The sequence below is a fragment of the Eubalaena glacialis genome, chromosome 16 (genome assembly GCF_028564815.1).
Source record: "Eubalaena glacialis isolate mEubGla1 chromosome 16, mEubGla1.1.hap2.+ XY, whole genome shotgun sequence".
Taxonomy (NCBI): Eukaryota; Metazoa; Chordata; class Mammalia; order Artiodactyla; family Balaenidae; genus Eubalaena; species Eubalaena glacialis.
In genome coordinates this window covers 71208321-71230053 of record NC_083731.1, presented here as the reverse complement: position 1 = coordinate 71230053, position 21733 = coordinate 71208321, and the positions used below count along the sequence as shown (strand labels likewise).

The following is a 21733-nucleotide window of genomic DNA, read 5'->3' as shown; positions in this document are numbered from 1 at the left end:
AACAAAAGTTGCTAATCATGAGAGTGAAGCCCAAATTAAAAAGGCACAAAATCAGCACAAAACACGTTACTGAAAAATATTAGTTTTAAATTAGCTAAGTAATTTATGAAAGAAAAATAAATTGCTCTTAAATTTCTCAAATTTCCTTAATTGATACCTGAAAGGAAGGGCTTCAGCCCAAATGAAACCAAACTAGAAAATAATAACAGTAAACCACAACTGGATATAGCCTTTTCTGAAAAATGGTAATTTAAAATAAAAGAAACATGTATGTGTCCACAGGTTGTGATATCCTCAATCCCTGAGGAAATAACATCTACATTCAACTACCCCTTTCCCACACATACTTTCTTCTGATTTCTTTGGGCTTTAAAAAATGAGTATACTTTAAATATATAGAGAGAAACCACTCACATGAGCTTTTAAATGAGAACAAAATCTGACCCATATTCCAATACATAGTTAATGTCACATTAAGAGGGGTAAAGGGAGGGCTAGAGGGAATTAAAATTCCAAACCTAAAACTTAGCCAAGTAGTATAACTTTTATTTTCCAAAATTTATTTCAATGAATTTAGGGAAAAAATTTTTTGTTTAAAAAGACACAATTTTGTTCTGTAAGATTAATACCACCCCAAACATAAACATTTTAAAATGTATTCTTTGATCCGCCTGCCAATGCAGGAGACATGGGTTCAAGCCCTGGTCTGGGAAGATCCCACATGCCGTGGAGCAACTAAGCCCATGCACCACAACCACTGAGTCTGTGCTCTAGAGCTCGCGAGCCACAAAACTGAGCCCGTGCGCCACAACTACTGAGCCCGCATGCTGCAACTACTGAAGCCCGCGCACCTAGAGCCCGTGCTCTGCAACAAGAGAAGCCACCGCAATGAGAAGCACGCGCACCATGATGAAGAGTGGCCCCCCGCTCGCCACAACTAGAGAAAGCCTGCGCACAGCAATGAAGACCCAACGCAGCCAAAAATAAATAAATAAATAAATTTATAAAAAAATAAAATAAAATTTATTCTTTGGTGGAAGTGATTTAAAAAATTGGAAGTGCTATAAAATATTAATTTAATTTTATAGGAAAGAGGTAAGAAGGTGAGAAAATTATCAAAAAGTAAAGAGATCCAGGATTGGAGCCACTCACAATCATGGGAATTAAATTAAATCTTGAGGAGCAATTATGGAAAACAGAAGCCAAGAGTGGCAAAACTTGGTCTCTCAACTCAAATCCTTTTTATAACTAAAGATTCAATTTCTCTCTTTTACAGTCAGTAAACAGATTTTTTAAATGTCATATTAAGCTATCACTAACAATTTCAGTTTATAAATACACATACACATTTTAGTTCCAAAAAAAAGTCATATCCCAAACACAAAAGCAATCACATACTGATTTTTGTCCTCTCTCAATTACTACTACCAAAAAGAAAGAAAGAATAAAAAGAAAAAAGAAAAGAAAAGAAAGAAAACTCCCTGAGAGGTGGCCAACATTCCAGAGGCATTTCTGCATAAAAAGAGGTAATGGGCAGACTGCTCTGCTTAACAGTCAGTGGCCCTTTGCAAGCCTCCTAGGTGTATTCCCAGCAGACACGTTATCAGATTAAAGGAACTGCAAACAAACTGGGCTGAAACCTTTCTTTGTCCAAGTCCAGCCTCTTCTTCCTGTGATGTCATATTACAAATCTAGCACGCCTTTCTTTTTCTCTTCAGAGAAAGCCCATCTCACAATACAGCTGGTAACCGAGGAAAAGGCCTCGATTCAGCAAGAGCTAACACGCTTAGGAATTTATTTCGGAACCTTTGAAAGACTCCTCTCCTTACCACCATCTGGGATCCACTGCAGGAATACGGAAGAGGAAAACTTCATTTAGAAGGAGCAAGAAGTAAACGAGACCGAACTGGGAATGTTTAAGTCTCTGAAACTTTGCGTTGAAAAGCAAAATAAGATTGCTAACTTTAGCTTAAACATTCGGGAGCATAAAGAAACTTTCATTTTGGAATATTCATCTTAACAACTGAAACAGAAGTTTACCAGACAAGTAGTTTTCTTCCATCTCAGAACACAGCTTTTATTTAAAATTTATAATCCAATGGGTTGGCTTCACTGACTGCGTTTTTTAAACGTAGCCCTGGAATCACGGATTTTCTGGAGATTTGAAAATGAAAATATTTTCTTATTGAAGAACCAAGTGGAAACTTTACAGCAACAAATTTCATGTCTCTTTTGGAGGAAAAAGAAATATTCATAAAATCACGCAAAGATCCAAAGGATTTGCAAATACATTGGAGGTTATAAAGGGGTCACAATCTGAATACCAAAGGAGACTGCAGCTGACCAAAGGACTTCAACACTGTAAACTGGACGTGCCTTTATAATGGTAAGCAATAACAGCTCCCACTGCGTCTATGATGACTCCTTTAAGTACACTTTGTACGGGTGCATGTTTAGTATGGTGTTTGTGCTTGGGTTAATATCCAATTGTGTTGCCATATACATTTTCATCTGCACTCTCAAAGTGCGAAATGAAACAACAACATATATGATTAACTTGGCAATGTCAGACTTGCTTTTCGTTTTTACTTTACCCTTCAGGATATTTTACTTTGCAACACGGAATTGGCCATTTGGAGATTTACTTTGTAAAATTTCAGTGATGCTGTTTTATACCAACATGTACGGAAGCATTCTGTTCTTAACCTGTATTAGTGCCGACCGATTTCTGGCAATCGTCTACCCGTTTAAGTCAAAGACTCTAAGAACCAAACGAAATGCAAAAATCGTTTGCATTGCTGTATGGTTAACTGTGATGGGAGGAAGTGCACCAGCAGTTTTTTTTCAGTCTACCCACTCTCAGGGTAACAATACCTCAGAAGCCTGCTTTGAAAATTTCCCAGAAGCCACATGGAAAACATATCTCTCAAGGATTGTAATTTTCATCGAAATAGTGGGATTTTTTATTCCTCTAATTTTAAACGTAACTTGTTCTAGTATGGTGCTAAGAACTTTAAATAAACCTCTTACATTAAGTAGAAGCAAAATAAACAAAACTAAGGTTTTAAGAATGATTTTTGTACATTTGGTCATATTCTGTTTCTGTTTCGTGCCTTACAACATCAACCTTATTTTATATTCTCTTATGAGAACACAGACGTTTGTTAATTGCTCAGCAGCAACAGCGGTAAGGACCATGTACCCAATCACTCTCTGCATTGCTGTTTTAAACTGTTGCTTTGACCCTATAGTTTACTACTTCACGTCAGACACGATTCAGAATTCAATAAAAATGAAAAACTGGTCTACCAGGAGAAGTGACTCCAGATTCTCTGAAGTTCAAGGCACAGAGAACTTTATTCAACATAACCTACAGACCTTAAAAAATAAGATATTTGACAACGAGTCTACAATATAAGCTGCCTTAAATAAAACCACCGGGACTTCACTGGGACAGAACCTCCAAGTTCCTTCAACTGTGAAAAGTGTTTTCTTGGACAACTATTTCCCCACCTCTGAAAGAAAATAAACATGTGGACATTTTAAAGTTTTTAGTTTTAAAAAAATGTATTCGATGTGTTAAGCATTAAAATGTATTCTACTCTTGTATATACTCCATTTTATTTTTCTGAGCCATTTTGATTTATACCTTCCTCTTCATTAAAAAAAAAAAAAAAATCCCTAAAGTTGTTCAAACTCTAAAAGTAACTATGATGTAAGTCATGTGGTGACCATCTGTATGGTCTTTGAATGTCTTAGTAATTTTATACTGGATAATTAACAAATATTAAAAGTTTCATTTAAGTGTTTAATACTTTTATTCAGTATGTATCTAATTTTGATTTCAATCTGAATTGAAACTACTAATCATGTTTCTTAAACTATAATGACATAAACGAGAAAGAGTAATTTGAAATATTCAATAAGCGTTTTTACAGTATTTTTCAAAAAACAGTAAAGAATGTTCTGTAGTGTTCTGTAGAATGACATACTGACACTATTTGAGGCTCTCAAGCAGTCACACTTAGAGATAATATTTAGGATTTTCTCTTTGTATGCAATTCGTAAAAAGCAGATGTATGTTTTAAAATTACTCTTTTGATCCATTTTCTGCATTTAACAGCAGCCAATTTAAAAATGATATATGCCACAAAAACTGAGCAGGAGGAAACTAACAAAATGTTATTTTGCTAAGTAAATTAAAAAAAAATACTATTACAGGTACACTTTAAAGGTATATTTATGTCACAATAAATAACTTGTATTTTAAGTATTTTAGATCAGAGAAGCAACCTAGATAGTGAGCTATAATACTTGGCACTTAGAAAGTGATCAATATATATCTTTTGACCACTGAAGCCACTGAATAGCTGAATATATTATTTCAAGTAGGCAAAATGTTACTGTATGTCAAAATAATTTATGAAGTAAGGACATAGTTCCTTCCATAAAAAGCAGCAAAACTGCAGGGCCAAATAACTAAGTACAATTATATTTTCATTTCACTAAACATAAAAAAGGTATTGCTTTGAGCTATAATTTAGATATAAAGCGCCAATTACACTGAAACTTTTTCATTTTCCAACACATTTTTTTCAAATTCAAGCAGTTTTCCAAAGTTAGCTAAAAAAATATTCTTTTTACTTGAGAAGAAAGACATAATTAAATTTAGCATTCAATGTATCTGATTTTTACATTTTCAATCTTTCAAGTCCTGAATACAACTTTGGACAAACACTCTTTGTTTTAAAGATTTAAATTTGATTTTTGCTGTTCTCTGGATTTGAGCTGCAATGACTTCAAATAAATTATAGTAAGTAAGTAAGCTAAATAAGCAAACCTGTTTTCAAAAAAATAACAGTGGGGGATTTTCTTTAGAGAGCTATAACTTCCTTTAGATAAACCTAAAGCAAAATAAATCCTTAAAAAAAAAAAAAAAAAACTAGTGAAGAAATTAAGCATAGTTCTTTATATCCCAAGAGAAGTATGTATGTTGTAAACATGTTTTCTTCAATTGATGCTGAAGTGCCTTTATTTGATATTCTTCAGAAAAAACAAATACATTAAGCACTCTAAACATATATTTTTGAGTTGGAAAGCAACTAACAACTTAACAATGTGGAAGAAAGGGGCAGTGAGTTTGTAACAGATTTCTCAGAACTTTCCTCCGCTTAAATATCTGTAAGCAAGATCTCAAAGCATGGATGCTATTTTTAAAATACAAGCAAAATAGTCATCAGATAGTTGTTACTACTGTGCTCACTGGAGAAATTTTTGTTGCCCGCTTGTCAACAGGAAGATGAGTCAAAAGTTTTATAAGATTCTTCACGAAGTAATACATAACAGATAAATATTAGTTTTTTCAACCAGAACTTTAAATCCTGGGTAAATCTTAACTACAGGGACAGAAAGGGTACTAAAGTTATTTTCCTCTGTTAGCACTGCACTTTAAAGTAAATTATACATTTAGAAGGTTTTCTCTTTCCTCTTTACCCAGAAAACCTGTATTTATGGAACTCTGAGAATTCACTTTTTGTTTCCTTAGAGTGACAATACAACCCCCCTCCCCCCACCCCCCCGCAGACACTGTGCCCACTGTTTTTAACATCTTTATAAAAGAGTAGATGATTTATCTAATCTTCCTTTCCATATTAACTTCCCTCAAAGGAAAAGAAGACGGAAAAAGTTTCGAGGTGTGGAAAACAGCTTTCCAGCATCCTAATGATTGGTTCTGAACTTAGAAATGATCTTTTCTAAGAAAATATCAACCAAGTAGCTAGTTTATCAAAACAATGTATGAAAATATATGTATTATATCCATACATTAAAAGGAACTTAAAACACTACTTTATCAAGGAGTTTTGTCTTCATATTCTACATTCGAAATACCGAAAGTAAATTTGAGGTATAAATCTTAATTATAGAATTGGTATTTAAATAATCAGTCACTCATTTGAGGAACATAAAATAGAAAATTGAACATCAGCAAATTTCATATACCCAATTGAAAAACATTTAATTTATGACTGGTATGCAGCTAGCAAGAATCTGAAGCAACTGCAATTTTGGACCTCTGATGAACGAGGTACCTGGTCTTTTGTCAATGTATTAAGTTACTATCGCCTTGCAGAATCTTAACTATCTCCCAACACCCAAACTTTTTAATGCCTGCATGCCAAATCCAACCGCAGATGTCACAAATGAGGGAAGATGTGACCTGTGTGCTCTTAGTTGTGAATGAACTTTTATATATAAGATTTTATAAATAGTGCTTCCTAGTGGATTAATCTTAAGGTAATCCTAAGGGAAATTGTTTTTAAAAAGCTCTTTTGAGCTATCCTGAAAACCAAGTCATCCATTTATAACATGACTTCTAAGAAATAAATTCCAAATTAAAAAGAACAAATGGACAAATTTAAGGACACAGAACATATTTAAATCAACCAGATTATTTAATGATCAACAATATTTCTTAAATAGCAGCATTTTCCAGAGATCAACATATACACTGTCCTAAAAATCACTAATTCTCAAATTTCTATTTTATTTCTTTCTTCATCTTTTTTTCTTGATGTCTGCTACCCATTTTTTGACAGTCAATTTTATAAAAGTACAAAGAATATCAATTAAACAGGGCAACAGACAGGGATAATTAAAGACTATGAAATTAACTCCAGGCAAACTTTTTTAGCAAGTCTTTCCCCTTCCTCCATCTCTCAAAAAGATTTATTCCAGGGACTTCCCTGGTGGCGCAATGCTTAAGAATCCATCTGCCAATGCAGGGGACACGGGTTCGAGCCCTGGCCCAGGAAGATCCCACATGCCACGGAGCAACTAAGCCCGTGCGCCACAACTACTGAGCCTGCGCTCTAGAGCCCGCGAGCCACAACTACTGAGACTGTGAGCCACAACTACTGAAGCCCATGCGCCTAGAGCCCATGCTCTGCAACAAGAGAAGCCACTGCAATGAGAAGCCCGCGCACTGCAACGAAGAGTAGCCCCCACCAGCCACAACTAGAGAAAGCCCGCGGGCAGCAACAAAGACCCAAGACAGACAAAAATAAATAAATAAATAAATAAACAAATTTATTTAAAAAAAAAAAGATTTATTCCAGTAACTCCTTAAAAGGGTACAAAATTACCAGTGCTAGAAGCAGTGGCTAAAACAGAATTCAAGATACAGGAATGCAGAAGTAGAGATAATTCATGAATTTAATAATCAGTTTTCAAACTCAAAACTTGCTTTACTCATATAGATTCAACCAATCAGATACCTTTTGAAAATAATTAAAGTTAAATAAATATTTATGGCCAACAGGAACATGAAAAGATGTTCAACATCACTAATTATTAGGGAAATGCAAATCAAAACCACAATATCACTTCACACCTGTCAGAATGACTATTCTCAAACCGTGCTGACGAGGATGTGAAGAAAAGGGAACCCTCCTACAGTGCTGGTGGAAATGTAAATTGGTGTAGCAACTATGGAAAACAGTATGGAGATTCCTCAAAAAATTAAGAATAGAACTACTATATGATCTAGCTGTTCCCCTTGTGAGTATTTATCTGAAGAATACAAAAACACTCGTTTGAAAAGATACATACACCCCTATGGTCACTGTACCATTATTTACAATAGCCAAGATATTGATCCAGGACAGATCAACCAGATTCACCTATTAAATCACCACCTAAAAGCCCATCAATGGATTAATGGATAAAGAATTTGTTATATATTTGTTTGAATAAATGGTACTCAGCCATAAAAAAAAAAAGTCTTGCCATTTGCGACAACATGGATGGATCTAGGAGGTATTATGCTAAGTGAAATAAGTCAGATGGAGAAAGATAAATACCAAATGATTTTACTCATGTGGAATCTAAGAAAACAAAACAAATGAATAAACAAAACAAAAACAGACTTATAGATACAGAGAACAGATTGGTGATTACTAGAGAGAAAGGGCTAAGGGGTGGGTGAATTGGGTGAAGGGGATTTACTGTATGGTGATCAATGGTCACTAGATTTTTGGTGATGATCTTTTTGTAGTGTATCCAGCTGTCAAATTACAATGCTGTACATGTGAAATTTATATAGTATTATATACCAATTTTACCTAAATAAAAATAGGAATACCTACAAAAAAAAAAAAAAAGAATGAGAAACAAATATGTGTTTTTACAGCAAAGTTATAGTTATTAGCCATAGGGTGAACGTGCTGAGTTCCATTATCTTCCTATCAAAATGAATTCTGGTAAATTCATAATTTAAAACTGAAAGAGTCTGGAGGTCATCTGATACAACTACTTCACCTTAGGTAGAAAAAACTAAAGAACTAAAAGGCTAAGTAACTTCATAAGGTCACATACAAGTTAAGGTAGAGCCAGGTAAGAATCTGGTTTTTCTGACTTGTCTATTCCTTTAATGGTGGTAAGGGGAGTAGCACATGCAAAGGCCCTGTTGGAGAGAACGTGGTATACTGAAAGGATTAAACCAAATCCAAAGTGACTGAAGATCTAGGGCTGAGATCTTACATAGGCCATGATATAGCCATGTTAAGATCTGAGGAGATGTGGGAAGCCCTGAAGGATTTCAAGTAGAAGGAGAGACATGATTACATTTGCATTTCAAAAAATCCCATCCCTCTGATTATAAGGTAGAGATGCATTTGTCTTCAGCAAAAAGAGAAGAACAATCACAATAAGAGCTATATTTATTCAATTGAAATTTAAAGAGATTCTCTTATCCTTTATTTTGATTATATCCTTTCCCCCTTATTAAAATGGACTTTCTTTTTGAAACGATGGAGATGACAGATGGGAAGAATATTTTAATGTTGTTACTTGGCAAAATTAAGTGAGCAGCCCTTCTGGAGAAATTGATACATTCATATACTGCTGGTGGGAAACAAAATGGTACAACTCTAATGGATGGGAATCTGGCAATACCTAACACACACACACACACACACACACACACACACACACACACACACACACACACACACACACCCTTTGACCCAGCATTTCCACTTCTAGGTATTTACCCTGAAGACACACTTTGAATAATATAAAAATACATATGTACAAGGTGCAGCACTATTTGAAACTGCAAAACATTGGAAACTCCCTAGATGTCCAAGCATAGAAAATTGGTTGAATAAATTACTGCACATGTACACAATGTAGTACTATGCAGCTTTAATAAGGAATTAAAAAGAGCTCTATGAACTGATATGGAGGAGTAATTTCCAGAAAGTGTTGTTAAATGAAAAAAGTAAAGTGTAAAAGAGTACATATAGTATGCTACCTTTTTTGTAAGAAAAAGGCAAAATAAGAAAGCATACATATATCTGCTTGTTTTACAAAAAGAAACACAAGAAACCAAAAAAAAAAAAAAAAGTAAGGAACGGGATGGGAAACAGTGTAGAAGAGATATGGAAGGTTATGACACTTATCTATGTGTAAGATTTGGGGAAGCATGTTAATATTGTACATCAGGAATCAGAAAACCTTTTCCTCAAGGGTTACACGTAAATATTTTAGGCCTGCAGGCTACACAATCCTGCTGCAACTTCTCATCTCTGCATCACAGTGCAAAAGCAGCCACAGACAACAGAAATGAGCGAGCATGGCTGCGCTCCAATAAGACTGTACGTGCAAAGTCGAGTGGCTGGCCTGTGGGCTGTGTGTGCCACCTCCTGTGCTACAGTCAGAAAACTAAGGATAACACCGATGGGAGAGAAAGAGAAAATACCTAGAACTCCTTCTCTATTAGTGCCTGGCACATAACAGGTCTCTGCAATTCACTGCTGAATGAATAAACCTTAAAGTTCTTTTAAAAGATGGACCAGAGTTCTAGTCAGGGCTTTGCTACAAACTAGTATAACTATGTTGACCCCTTCATCTCATCTAAGAGGTTTGGACTAGATAACATGTAAGGTCCATGCCATGCCTCACATACTGTTCCTCATTCTAGTCAGTTAAGACGTCCATCCATTCCTTCCTTTTAATAACCACTATCACCACTGTTCCCATGTAACACTGGGACTACTGCGGTTACTCCCTCGCTCAGCCTGCTTTCTAGTTTCTTCCCTCAACCCATCCAGGACAGATCAACCAGATTCACCTATTAAATCACCACTTTATGCTGGTCACTTACTGTCCAATTTAAAAAGGTGTCAGATTCTCCATTGACTGAGAGGAAAAATCCAGCTTTAAAGTACAAGATTGTCCAAAATATGGCCCTGACCTACTCAATTTTCTGGTTTCTGTCTTCCAAACATGATTCTTCCACTGCAGGTTGGTCCCCTACTTGTCCTGTATTTATAACTCTCACTTTCTTGACTCTAGATATTTAGACACATGACACACTACTCGCTCCTCCCCCACCCCAGCCTGCCCCCTTCTCTGATGAAACCCTTTCCATCCTACAAGGCCCAGTTCAACTCCTAAAGAAAACCTTTGATAATGAAGGTTTTTTATTGTCTTTATCACTTATTTGGTATCTTTTTTTCTTACTGCCTTTGTTAGTTATCTTTTTACATGGGCTATGTCTTATTTCCCTAACTAGACACCTCAAGCTCCTTGAGGAAAGGGATTATGTTTTGTACTTTGTATTTTCCATAGCACATAACATAGGATTAAAATAGAGGGATCAGAGATTGAAAGGAAGGGGCTTAGAGTTAAGAACAAATTAGATGTTACTTGCCTGCCAGACTGAAGATTCATTTTTAATAACCAATATTTACCTACACAGTACCTACTCTGTATTTATCAATGTCGTTCTAATAAATGTCACATACGTACCCACACACAAAAATGCAAAGAAACTTTTATTTCACCAAACCTATAGTTCATTCAATTCTTCAAAAACCCAAGGAAAAAAAGGCAAATTTTCCTTTGTCAATAGTACTCTGATACAAGAATTCAACTCCTGCAGTTATCACCGTAACTCTTATTACTCGATTTATGAATCTTAAACTGTATCTGTTGAATCCCCACTATTTAAATGAGGTTATACAGTTGTTAAAAGAAACTATGTCTTGAAGACATTCTTCATGGAATTATCTGACTTCTTTTGGAATCACTATTTTGTAGGCCTGCTGCATCCTAGGATTTTTCCAGTTTTTTCCTCTCTGCACTCTTGTGACAGATTCACTCTTTCTTAGGTCTCATGATTTCTCCCTTCTAGGATTTCTTTTTTTTTTTTTTTTTAATTTGCTCAAGCATATTCTCTAGTAATTTTATTTTAAAATGGATGGTTAAGAGATGAACTTTCTAAGTCCTTGCATGTCTGAAAACTGTTTCACTTTACCCTCACATTTGACGTGTAGGTCAGCTACAGAATTCTAGGTTATCAAACATCCAGTATTCCTGATAAGAACTGCAATGCTGATCTGGATCTTATTCTACTGTAAATAATTTACTTCTTCTCTCTAGAAGCTTTTTATAATTTTCTCATTGCCTATGGAATTGTGAATTTTCACCAAGATGTATCCATATTTATTCATCCTGCTTGGTACTATGAGCCCTTTCCATCTGATGCCTCCCATCTCTGACTGGCTTAGAAACTTTTTTTCCATTAATTTTTTTTTTTTTTTTTTGGCTGCGTTGGGTCTTCGTTGCTGCACGCGGGCTTTCTCTAGTTCAGGCGAGCGTGGGCTCCTCTTTGTTGCGGTGCGCAGGCTTCTCACTGCAGTGGCTTCCCTCGCTGTGGAGCACGGGCTCTAGGCAGGCGGGCTTCAGTAGTTGCAGCATGCGGGCTCGGTAGTTGTGGCTCACGGGCTCTAGAGCACAGGCTCAGTTGTGGTGCACGGGCTTAGTTGCTCCGTGGCATGTGGGATCTTCCCGGTCCGGGGCTCGAACCCGTGTCCCCTGCACTGGCAGGCAGGTTCTTAACCACTGCGCCACCAGGGAAGTTCCTCTTCCATTAATTTTTAAAAAATTATTATTTTGTGTCCTCCATTTTCTCTGGTCTTTCTTTTAGAGATGAATAGATAGATACTGAACTGAGGTACCCCAAAATACCAAAATAAGGGGACTATACCCTAGCAGCACGGTAGTTTTACGTATTTTCCTTTTAGGCAGAATCACCTTTCTATTTCTTTTTTTTCTTCAGGTCTATTGTAGAAGTCTGGATTCACCACAGTTTCTGCTCTGCTTCTCTTGCAGGCACTAGCAGGAGACCACAGCCCTGTATGTGTACACGGAAGCTGGGATAGGACCAGGCATGCATCTATATAATTTGTGCACTACACGAAAGCACGGGGCTTCACTGTAAACTCTGCATAGCAAGCCAGGGTTGGTTGCGTCCAGAGGGGCATCTTTTTCTAATTCACTAGTACAGAGGGAGACGGTTCATTTTCCTGATTCCCATAAGCCGGCATGGCCTGAGGTGGGGGATTGGTCCAGATGTTTCATGGACCAGTGGTTCTCAAAATGTGGTGGCTAGACCAGCATTAGCATCACCTGGAAACATGTTAGAAATACAAATTCTTGGACCCTATCCTAGAACCTTTGAGGTTAGGCCCAGGAACCTGCAATCTGTCTTTTAACAAGCCCTCCAGCCTTTCGATACATGCAAAAGTTTGAGAGCCAGTGGCAGACAGCACTTTAGAAAAACTCTCCTGATTACTGCCACACTCTCTGTACCTTCTATCAATACTTTGAACTTAGAGGCTAAGAATCCCACTTCCACTGTGGGAGTCTTCGCCTACTGTATTCAGTAGTTTTCTCTACTTCGTTGTATCCATCAAACAGACACCTCTTTTACTTTTTATCCTCAAAATTGAATTAACCCCTAAACTTCCCACTTCATAGTCTTGGTACTGCTGGAATTCACTGCCATGTGGTTTTTTTCCCTTTTCTGTCACTTCTGTAGGGTTTTGGGGGAGAAAGGAGGTAAAAATGTGTGGTAATTTTGCTATTTTAAACCAGAGATAGTCTTGTTTTTAAAAGCAATTACACCGTCTTAGTTACACAAGAAAAAGTTATACTACTTAAACCCTTTCATTGTTGCTAATAAATAACATGCAAAGGGCTTTTTCATCAAAACAAAACAAATCCTTATATTATGAACGATATAATCTTCAATTTAATTTTCTTTAAAAAATGATAATTTTCCAACTGTTTAATCAATTACTAATTGTTAGCTCATATTTTAATAGGGCATAAAAATCTATGAATCATTTTATTATAATTCTTTATTTTAAAATAAAGAAATGTATTTAATTACATGAGTTTAAAATATTTACACTGGACTAAAATTTAGGCTTTTCTTCAGGAAAAAGGATTTTATGTATAGTACTTGATGAAAACAGAAGCAGCCATTTATTTAAATAAAAATGAATATTATTTAAAACATAGAACTAAAAAAATTACACCTTTTGGTTTATATGTCACATATGTAATTTTTGCTGATGGCCAAAATAACAGGTTTCAAAACTGTTGTGGAAAAATTGTTATACTCTGTGTTGTGGTCTCATGAGACTTCTTTAGACTGAAACACACATAATATAATCTTAGCTACTTAAGAGAAGGAAAAAATATGGACATGTGCTAAAAAATAAAAAAGGCCATGTATAAATAGTTTGTCTACAAGAGATTACAGAGTTGTTCCTAGAGAAATAATTACAAAGATCAGGGATATCATTTTTGCATTATTATGGTAATTTTTACCCATCCCCATCTACTCAGGCTATTCATTCTTCATTTGAAACTGAACTGTGAAAAGTTTATGTTCAGACAACCCTGTTTGAATACGTGAGTTAGGTCCTGGTCTAAAAGTACACAGTATTAAAAGTGTCCAGTATGCCTATTACAAAGATAATGCAAAAGCTTATATTTTCAAGAACAAGTTTATATTTTCAGGAGTTCAGGACTGGATTAGGGAATCCTATGTTCATTTTTGTTTATTACTCATGTATTAGTAAAAGATAAGTCATTTTGCTTTACCTCTCTCATTTTAATGTTTAAGAGAAAAAAATCAAAATGGTAAAACTTAAGTTATAAAAACTGGCATTACTTAATCTGTAAATAAAACTTTTAGACTATTAAATTATCTTAAAACATGGAAAGGGTAAGTATAATGACCAGATAGTCATAAAAATAATACTTTTTATTACTTTATTAATGAGGATAAAAATGACCAGATATTAAATTCCAAAAAGGAAATGAAACAAAAGATAGCAAGATAGACTTACGTTAGTCTCTGAGAATTCTTAGAGTATAATCAAAATCTAAAAGACAAATGTTAGCCTTTGAGAATTCTTAAAGAGTATAATCAAAATCTAACAGAAATTATCTGTTATAATTTAATGGAGGCAAGAAACAATGAAACTGAGCAAGAACAATAAAAAGTTTTTTTGAAAGAGTGAGACACAAATACAGCTGTTTCCTATTCTAAGTTTTTTTTAATCATGTTCTAAATCTAGCACGTACAGGAAGACACCAAAAATACTTTTGATAGAAATACTTTTGTATTTCTGACAATAACAGAAAATACTAAGAACCAATATGTAAATTAATAAAACCACAAATGCAAAGGTCACTCACATGCATTTTAAAACAGACTAGGTTGTGACAGTTTAGTTTTAAAAGCATGACCTAAATATCTGGAAAAGATAAATGCCAAAAAGTTGGATCTATTTTATAATTAAAGGTAACTGAACTTAGATGGTTTAAGAACAATTGCCCTACAGTGGTTCTAAAATTTTACTAAACTCACCATTAATAACAGCCCCTGATTTGGCTGGAGGAATTCAGAAAATACATTAAATAGAATCGAGATCTCATAAGATACTTCTACTTTTTGTTTCTTGCACATCTAGATTCCAGAGTCCTTCCTCACTATTACAGTCAGGATATGATATGATACAAGTTTAGAGACTGAAAATTCTCAGACTATATTCAGGTAATTTTCTAACATCATGACCTTGTAGAAGATACTCTCTGACCAAGAGTACAAGTACTTCCATTTCCACAGGTTAAGTACAGAGGATATTTCCAAGCTATTCTTCTACAACTGCTATCTCCCTTCTTGTCTGTACTTGAATAATGAACACCGCCCTCAGGGTAATTACTGACATGATTCATAACTAAAGCACCATAACAAATTCCAACTGCAGTATAACAGAGAACACTGCCCACATTTAACAATGCTGGAATTCAGTTACACCTCTTTCTCCCTGAACTTATTCCATTTTGAGAAGGCAGTGAGGGAGGGGGAGGTGCCTCGGGAGAAGAGAAGAGTTCTACATACTTGTAGTAAGCCGGGATAAACAGATCCAATACTGTTTAACCGTGTTCTTAGTTCTCTGTTCTTAGGAAATCACTGTATAGTAAAGACAATGAACTGAAGGAAACTAACAATTAATTGTGATGTTTCTAAAATGTACCATTCTCATAAATGTCCATTTATTCCTCACAACAACTCTGATAAGTATTATCATGCCCATTTTACAGATGAGAAAATCTGAGATACAGAGGTATAACTTGCTCAGAATCGCACCAAAGCAAGTTACCTGGCATCTTCGAATGAACCTCAGCTTTTACTATCTGTAAAACAGGAACAGCAATGTTTACCTTCCGTGAAGATTAAATGAGATGTGGTGACGCCAAAGCCCAGGCTCCTTCTGCTACTGCACGGTGACACAAACACAGATAAAACATGAATAAAGAAACTAATCACGATAGTGCATATACCCAGCAGTAAACTAATACACACCGTGAGGCAGCATAGAGGTTACGAGCACAGTCTCTGGAACCAGATAGTCTGAGTTAAAATTCTAGCTCTGCTATCAACTTAGTTTTGTGGGTAAGGGAAACAGTCTCAATTTCTCTGTACCTCAGTTTTTTCATCTCTGAAGTGGTGATCTCCTTCACAGAGTTGTGCGAAATAAATGAGTTAACACATTTCAGCACTTTTAATAGTGCCTATATCAGCATACATGCAAAAATGTTACCTATTACGACTTCTACACTGAAATGTAATATGCACAAGTGAGGGTCATTTTGATGCAGCTCTGTATGATGATCAGGAAAGATTCCAAAGACGTAAGCTAGTGATGAGCTTTTTACAAGCACTGCTTTCTAAAGCAAGTTTCTATGAGCTACCTAAGGGACATTTCTGAATTTGAGATTTTTTTTTTATATCCCTGAATTTCTTTAGTCCCTTGTGCCAATTCATGAACAAGGAGAATGTATAGTATGGACAACGGGGGAGGGGGAAGGGAGACATGAACAGACAAGTCATGAATACTTCACTGTGTCCTCCACAGTGAACTCTAGCAATTTCTCATGTGTATCGGAGTGTTCTAAAGAAAAAAGGAGACAAGTACATAGAGAAAAGAATAGACTGAGGGGTCAAGCACAGGGTTCAAGACAAGATGGCACTTGAGCAAAGGTTTAGATATGGAAAAGATTTTATGCTTAAAACCATAAACAGATCTGGATCAAGAACTCAGGTTCACGTAAACATTCAATACAGGAGAAGACATGCAATAATTTATAACAGTTATCTATCTCAGTTTCTTTGGGTTTTCTGTTTGTTGTTTTTTAACATAGGAGGAACAACATAAAAAACCATTTAATGCTTCATTGATTCTTCAATGGCTTAATTATGAAGAAGAAAGAGAGTTATTTTATTAAATTGAGCTTAGAGTCTTAGAGCTTTATAAAGCAACCATCTATTCACATTTTAGTGGATAATTATTCATATGAACTAAGTAAGTTACTATCCTTATTTTTGTACTTTTTCTGCATATCTATATTTTTTTATTTCTCTCTAGACTACTTCACTGGAGAACACAAGGTCACTATTAAAAATTAATTTTATTTCTAAGATATTGCCTTCCTTTATTTTCCCTTCTTGGGCTTTACATTTTTTCATTCTTATAGAAGACTTTAGGCATACCTGGAATCTTTCATTAAAAACTCAGAAAAAACTCAGTTTTAAAATTTCAGTCTATGAAAAGAGACCTGGTTTTCCATTTTACCTCATTCTCACCCTTCCCTTCAATCTCCTTGAGGGTTGATCCAAATATCTAATTTTATCAACCCTAAACTATCATGGATTCTAAAAATACTTATATTATTATATTAAAATCTCATTCTAAGAGTTACCTAAACGAAACATATAGACACAGCAGTAACTCCTTTTAAAATATAGTTTGCTCTTTTTGTAAAGTCTTCTAATCTTTTCTTCCTGAGGAATCCAGTAGATCAACAGTGAGAGTGCACTACACAAAGAAGCTGGTCAACAAAGGGTAGTACCTTCCCCCCTTCCTATTACTGACTAGCTCTAGGGCAAAACACTCACCTTGTTACTCAAGATAAAAAGTGTATTATATATATTTTCACTTAGAATAAAATTTTATACTGTCTCATATGCTTGACTACATGTTATAGTGGTAATAAAAACAGTGTGAATGAATAAACAGAAAAATTGTGGTACAATGAGAGGGGCACTTTACTAGACCAACGTGGAATTTGGAATCAAACCAATCTGGGTTCAAATGCCAAGTGTGTGACCTTAGACAAATTGCTTAACCTTCCTGAGCCTGTTTCCACTTTTGTAAAATGAAAATAGTATTAGTGGCGTCACAGATTATTATGAGAATTAAATTAGACAAATACTTTTGGTGCACAGCACATTGCAACCAGTCAAGGAGTATTAGCTGCCTTCCATCCATTGCTAATTAGCTGCCAGGTGGGACACAAATATTCTGTGTTTCTCTTTCCTCATACGGGAAATTAGATTCATGGCTACACCTACCTTGTGGATTTAGTGTAAAGAACCAACAGAGTATTTCATTTTAAAGCCCAGTAATGTAAGGTCATCTAGAATCTGGCTCTTCTGAAGAGTGGCCCATGGGCTAGCAACGTCAGAACCATCTGGGGGCCTGTGAGAAATGCTGAATTGCAAGCCCCGCCCTAGAACCACTTGATAAGAAAGTATATTTTAATAAGATCTCCATGGATATTAAAGTTTGAAAATTACTACTAAGAAAATAACCCTCAGCCTGGAAGTAAGAAAAGGACTTTATCAATATCATTGTGCCAAAAATCCAAAAGGACAAAGGGCATTGACAATAGTGCATATTGATTTAATTAGCTTAGGAGAGCAAATTAGAGGCAACAGGCATCATGGTCTGGTAGAACTTGAAATAGTGAGAAATACAGAATAATTCACAAGGGAGGGGAAAGGCAGAAAAAACTAAAACACTAGGTAAAGAGCACAGTATTTTCCATAGGCAAATGAGGAGTCTAGCCCATGAATAATATATTAATGTTTATAATGATGTCCCTGGCTCAAAAAGAAAACGTAAAATTACTTTAAATATGCTCTTTCAAAGACGAAAGCATGTATTCTATTTTAAGATTATTTCCCTCAAAAAAGTTGTGTGTGTCTACACACACACACATACACATACATTTTACTTTCAACTAGCACATAAAATTATCTGGTACATTCACTTTTGTATAATATCTCATTTATCAAGAGAGCTAGCTCTCCACTTTTCACAAGGCTAAAAACTCTAACTTTTAAGACTAAATTACTAGTCTTAAATCAGTTCTCATCTACCATTGCCAATGCTGGGCCATAATTTTCCCCCAATGTACCTCATGCTAGGCTTTCCTACTTGTGTCCACATTTCCACACCTGTTGTTAAGTCTTTTCCCATCCACATATGATTGATCACTTCCTCCTTTGACCCTCATGGTTTATCTTATTTCACAGTATATTACAGTGAGTTACTTTTCTACTAAGTTCCAAGCCTCTTTAAGGATAGGGGCTATTTTCCATGTCCTTAGATACCTCACAGGAGAAAGTATAATTCCTTTAAAATATCTGATGTACAAATATCAGGTATGGCCCAAAGAGAATTGAGAAAAACTGAGCTAAAGGAGAATACGGAAATGAGACCTCTGTGTTACCTTTCTTTGAAAAATATTTCTTCAAAATGTTATAAATTGTGAAGCAATCTAAAAGAATATGGACCCACCTTCAGTAGTGGCAAATAATTCTCAACACTTAAACAGTTTTGTAGATTTATAGAATATTTGAGCTAGAAATATTCAAATCTTTTGGTATGTCTCAATTTACAAAGCAAGAAACTAAGACAAAGACATTAACTTGTACATGAAAGAGCTAGGCCCTAATGCCAGGTCTTCTGATTCCACGTCCCACATTAGGCCATACTCACTCTCACTAGATAAATGTGGTTTGCTCAAGAGATGAAAGAACTCTCTGCACACAGTAAGTGTCTGAGGAATAGTGGAAGGCTAGCAAGGTAAGGCAGGGCCAGATTACCACAACCAGAGTAAAGAGGCTACATTTTTCTACATGGGAATGCAGAGCTACTGTAGGTTCCTGAACAGGAGTATGGCATGAATAAGCATTTAGGAATATTAACTTAGCACCAAAGTATAAAATAGAGGGTAGTGCCTAAGCTGGGAGACCAAGCAGGAGTCTATAATAATATGTTAAATGTAAGAACGTGATGATCTGATCTAGGGAAATGTAAACGAAAATAGATCTTTAACATGATAATGAAATAAATATAAAAGACATGGTAAAGTTTTTTGGGTTTTGGTTTCTGTTTTTTTAATTACAAGACTATATCTAATTATAGAGAAAAAGAAGGAAAAAATGATCAGTATTCAAGCCTGGATGACTTGAAAAGTAATATAAAAATATAGATATTGGGAAGCAAAGTTGTATTTAGAACAAAATAAAATAATTTCAGTTTTGAAAGGTAAAGTCAAATCTCCTAAATCACTTGAGAAGCTACTAGTTAGTTATGGGAATTAAGGGCAAGAAATTAGGAACATGTTGGGTCAGAGTGAGAAAGGTTAAAGCCTTAGTGATATTTTCAGAAAGAATCAGACTTTTTCAAAATAAATGTTTTCTCTTGCTGGCAAAGAGAAAAATATATGGTTTTTTAAAAAAAATAACTCATGAGGAGCTTTTAAAAACCCAACATAAAACATTTTTCATTATAGTAGCATGGCTGCTATATAAATATAGTATATGGGGCTTCCCTGGTGGCGCAGTGGTTAAGAATCCGCCTGCCAATGCAGGGGACACGGGTTCGAGCCCTGGTCCCGGAAGATCCCACATGCCGCGGAGCAGCTGGGCCCGTGAGCCACAATTACTAAGCCTGCGCGTCTGGAGCCTGTGCTCCGCAACAAGAGAGGCCGCGATAGTGAGAGGCCCGCGCATTGCGATGAAGAGTGGCCCCCACTTGCCACAACTGGAGAAAGCCCTCGCACAGGAACTAAGACCCAACACAGCCATAAATAAATAAATAAATAAAAATTAAAAAAAAAAAAAAGAAAAAAAAATATAGTATATGGTATCATATTACTTCACCATCCTTACCCATATTTTTAAAAAGTGTTAAATATGGCTTAATCATTATCTTACATTTCATTCACCTTCCTGAGACACAGTTCTCAGTAAAATATAACTTTTGAAAAAAATAATGTCTAATGGTAAATACTAAAACCATTGTGCAAAGTGCACCAGAGGTTAATGATCTACCATCCAAATATACAACAGATATCCTTTCTGGCTTTTTCAGAGCCACAGGCTTTTCTCCCTTTTGTGTTCATTTCCTGTCAAGTCTGACATTTCAAAGAATACCAAAGAAGCTTAAAAATTTGTTTACAAGTTTGTCATCAAATCAGGACTCTAAAAATACAAGCTATTCATTACAACTGTACTGACATGTAAAACTGGCCTTCATTTAAATTTTGGAAAAATAATAAAATGGAAACAGTTTTAATCTTTTCTTTGGTAAAAGTGCTCTGGCCAAACATTTGTGCAACTGAATGAAGAAAGCTGCTAATGTTTAGTGACTACAAAAAAAACAGTATGACAAAATCCAATTTAATGAGTCAGCTATATTTGACAACATTTAAAGGAGGCTCAGTTTTCTTGTGACTTATTAAAATTAAATACAACAGTTAATTACTAGTACTTCTATGCTTTCCATATAGTAAGTACCACTCCGAAACAATATTATTCGGAAGATACGATGCATTTAATACAGGAAAATAGAAATGATACCCTAAATGTTCTTTAAGTATACATATTTAAAAATACTTTATCAATCACTAAATACTATACATAACTCTTTCGGCTGTGATGAAGGAACAAAGACCAGATTTGTCTCAACTACAAAATCGAACAACATAAATGAAATAATAGTTTTCAGACAATGAACAACAAACAGTATAGGACAGTAATCTCTGAGAGAAAGAAAGCAAATGGTAAGCCCCACCTTTGCCTGGAGACAGTTCCCAGGCTACAACACAGGGAGGAGAAACTGAAATAGATCCCAGTGGTCTGCCTGGTTGGAGAAAACAGAGTTGAGAATTCAAGAATGCTAAGGCAGCTAAAATTAGCAGGACAGAATAGCAGAGCAGAGAGTTACACAGAAAGGAGAGAGCTGCAAAGAGAGAGCTCCAGGAGTCTGCAGAGGGTTACTCTCAAGTTTTCACCCTAGTACTGATCAGTGCATGAAAACTACCCAAAGCCAGAAAAAGAACCATTCCAGGAGCTGACATAGGGCCAAGAAGAGTTTTGATTTCCACCAGCCAGGGTGGAAAAACCTTGTAATATATGGGACATCAGGTACAGTACTCAGAAGGGGACTGCCTCAACAGTGGGGAAAAATTAGTCATAGATTAAAGACTGCCCTGGCTTTGTCTATAAACAACA

At 35.6% G+C, this 21733-nt stretch overlaps 2 protein-coding genes across 7 annotated transcripts in view; one reads left to right on the top strand and one right to left on the bottom strand.

Annotated features, from left to right (window-relative positions):
* The window catches only part of RB1 (RB transcriptional corepressor 1), a 138451-nt gene that overhangs the window by 41444 nt on the left and 75274 nt on the right, over window positions 1-21733 (bottom strand). The gene's annotated exons all lie outside the window — the stretch shown is intronic.
* LPAR6 (lysophosphatidic acid receptor 6) lies at window positions 1705-3609 on the top strand. The gene has a single exon (XM_061170845.1). The coding sequence runs from the start codon at window positions 2384-2386 to the stop codon at window positions 3416-3418; it is 1035 nt and encodes a 344-aa protein (XP_061026828.1). The 5' UTR covers window positions 1705-2383; the 3' UTR covers window positions 3419-3609.

Coding starts and splice junctions, on each gene's coding strand:
- LPAR6 (XM_061170845.1), top strand. CDS start 2,384: ATGGTAAGCAATAACAGCTCCCACTGCGTCTATGATGACTCCTTTAAG.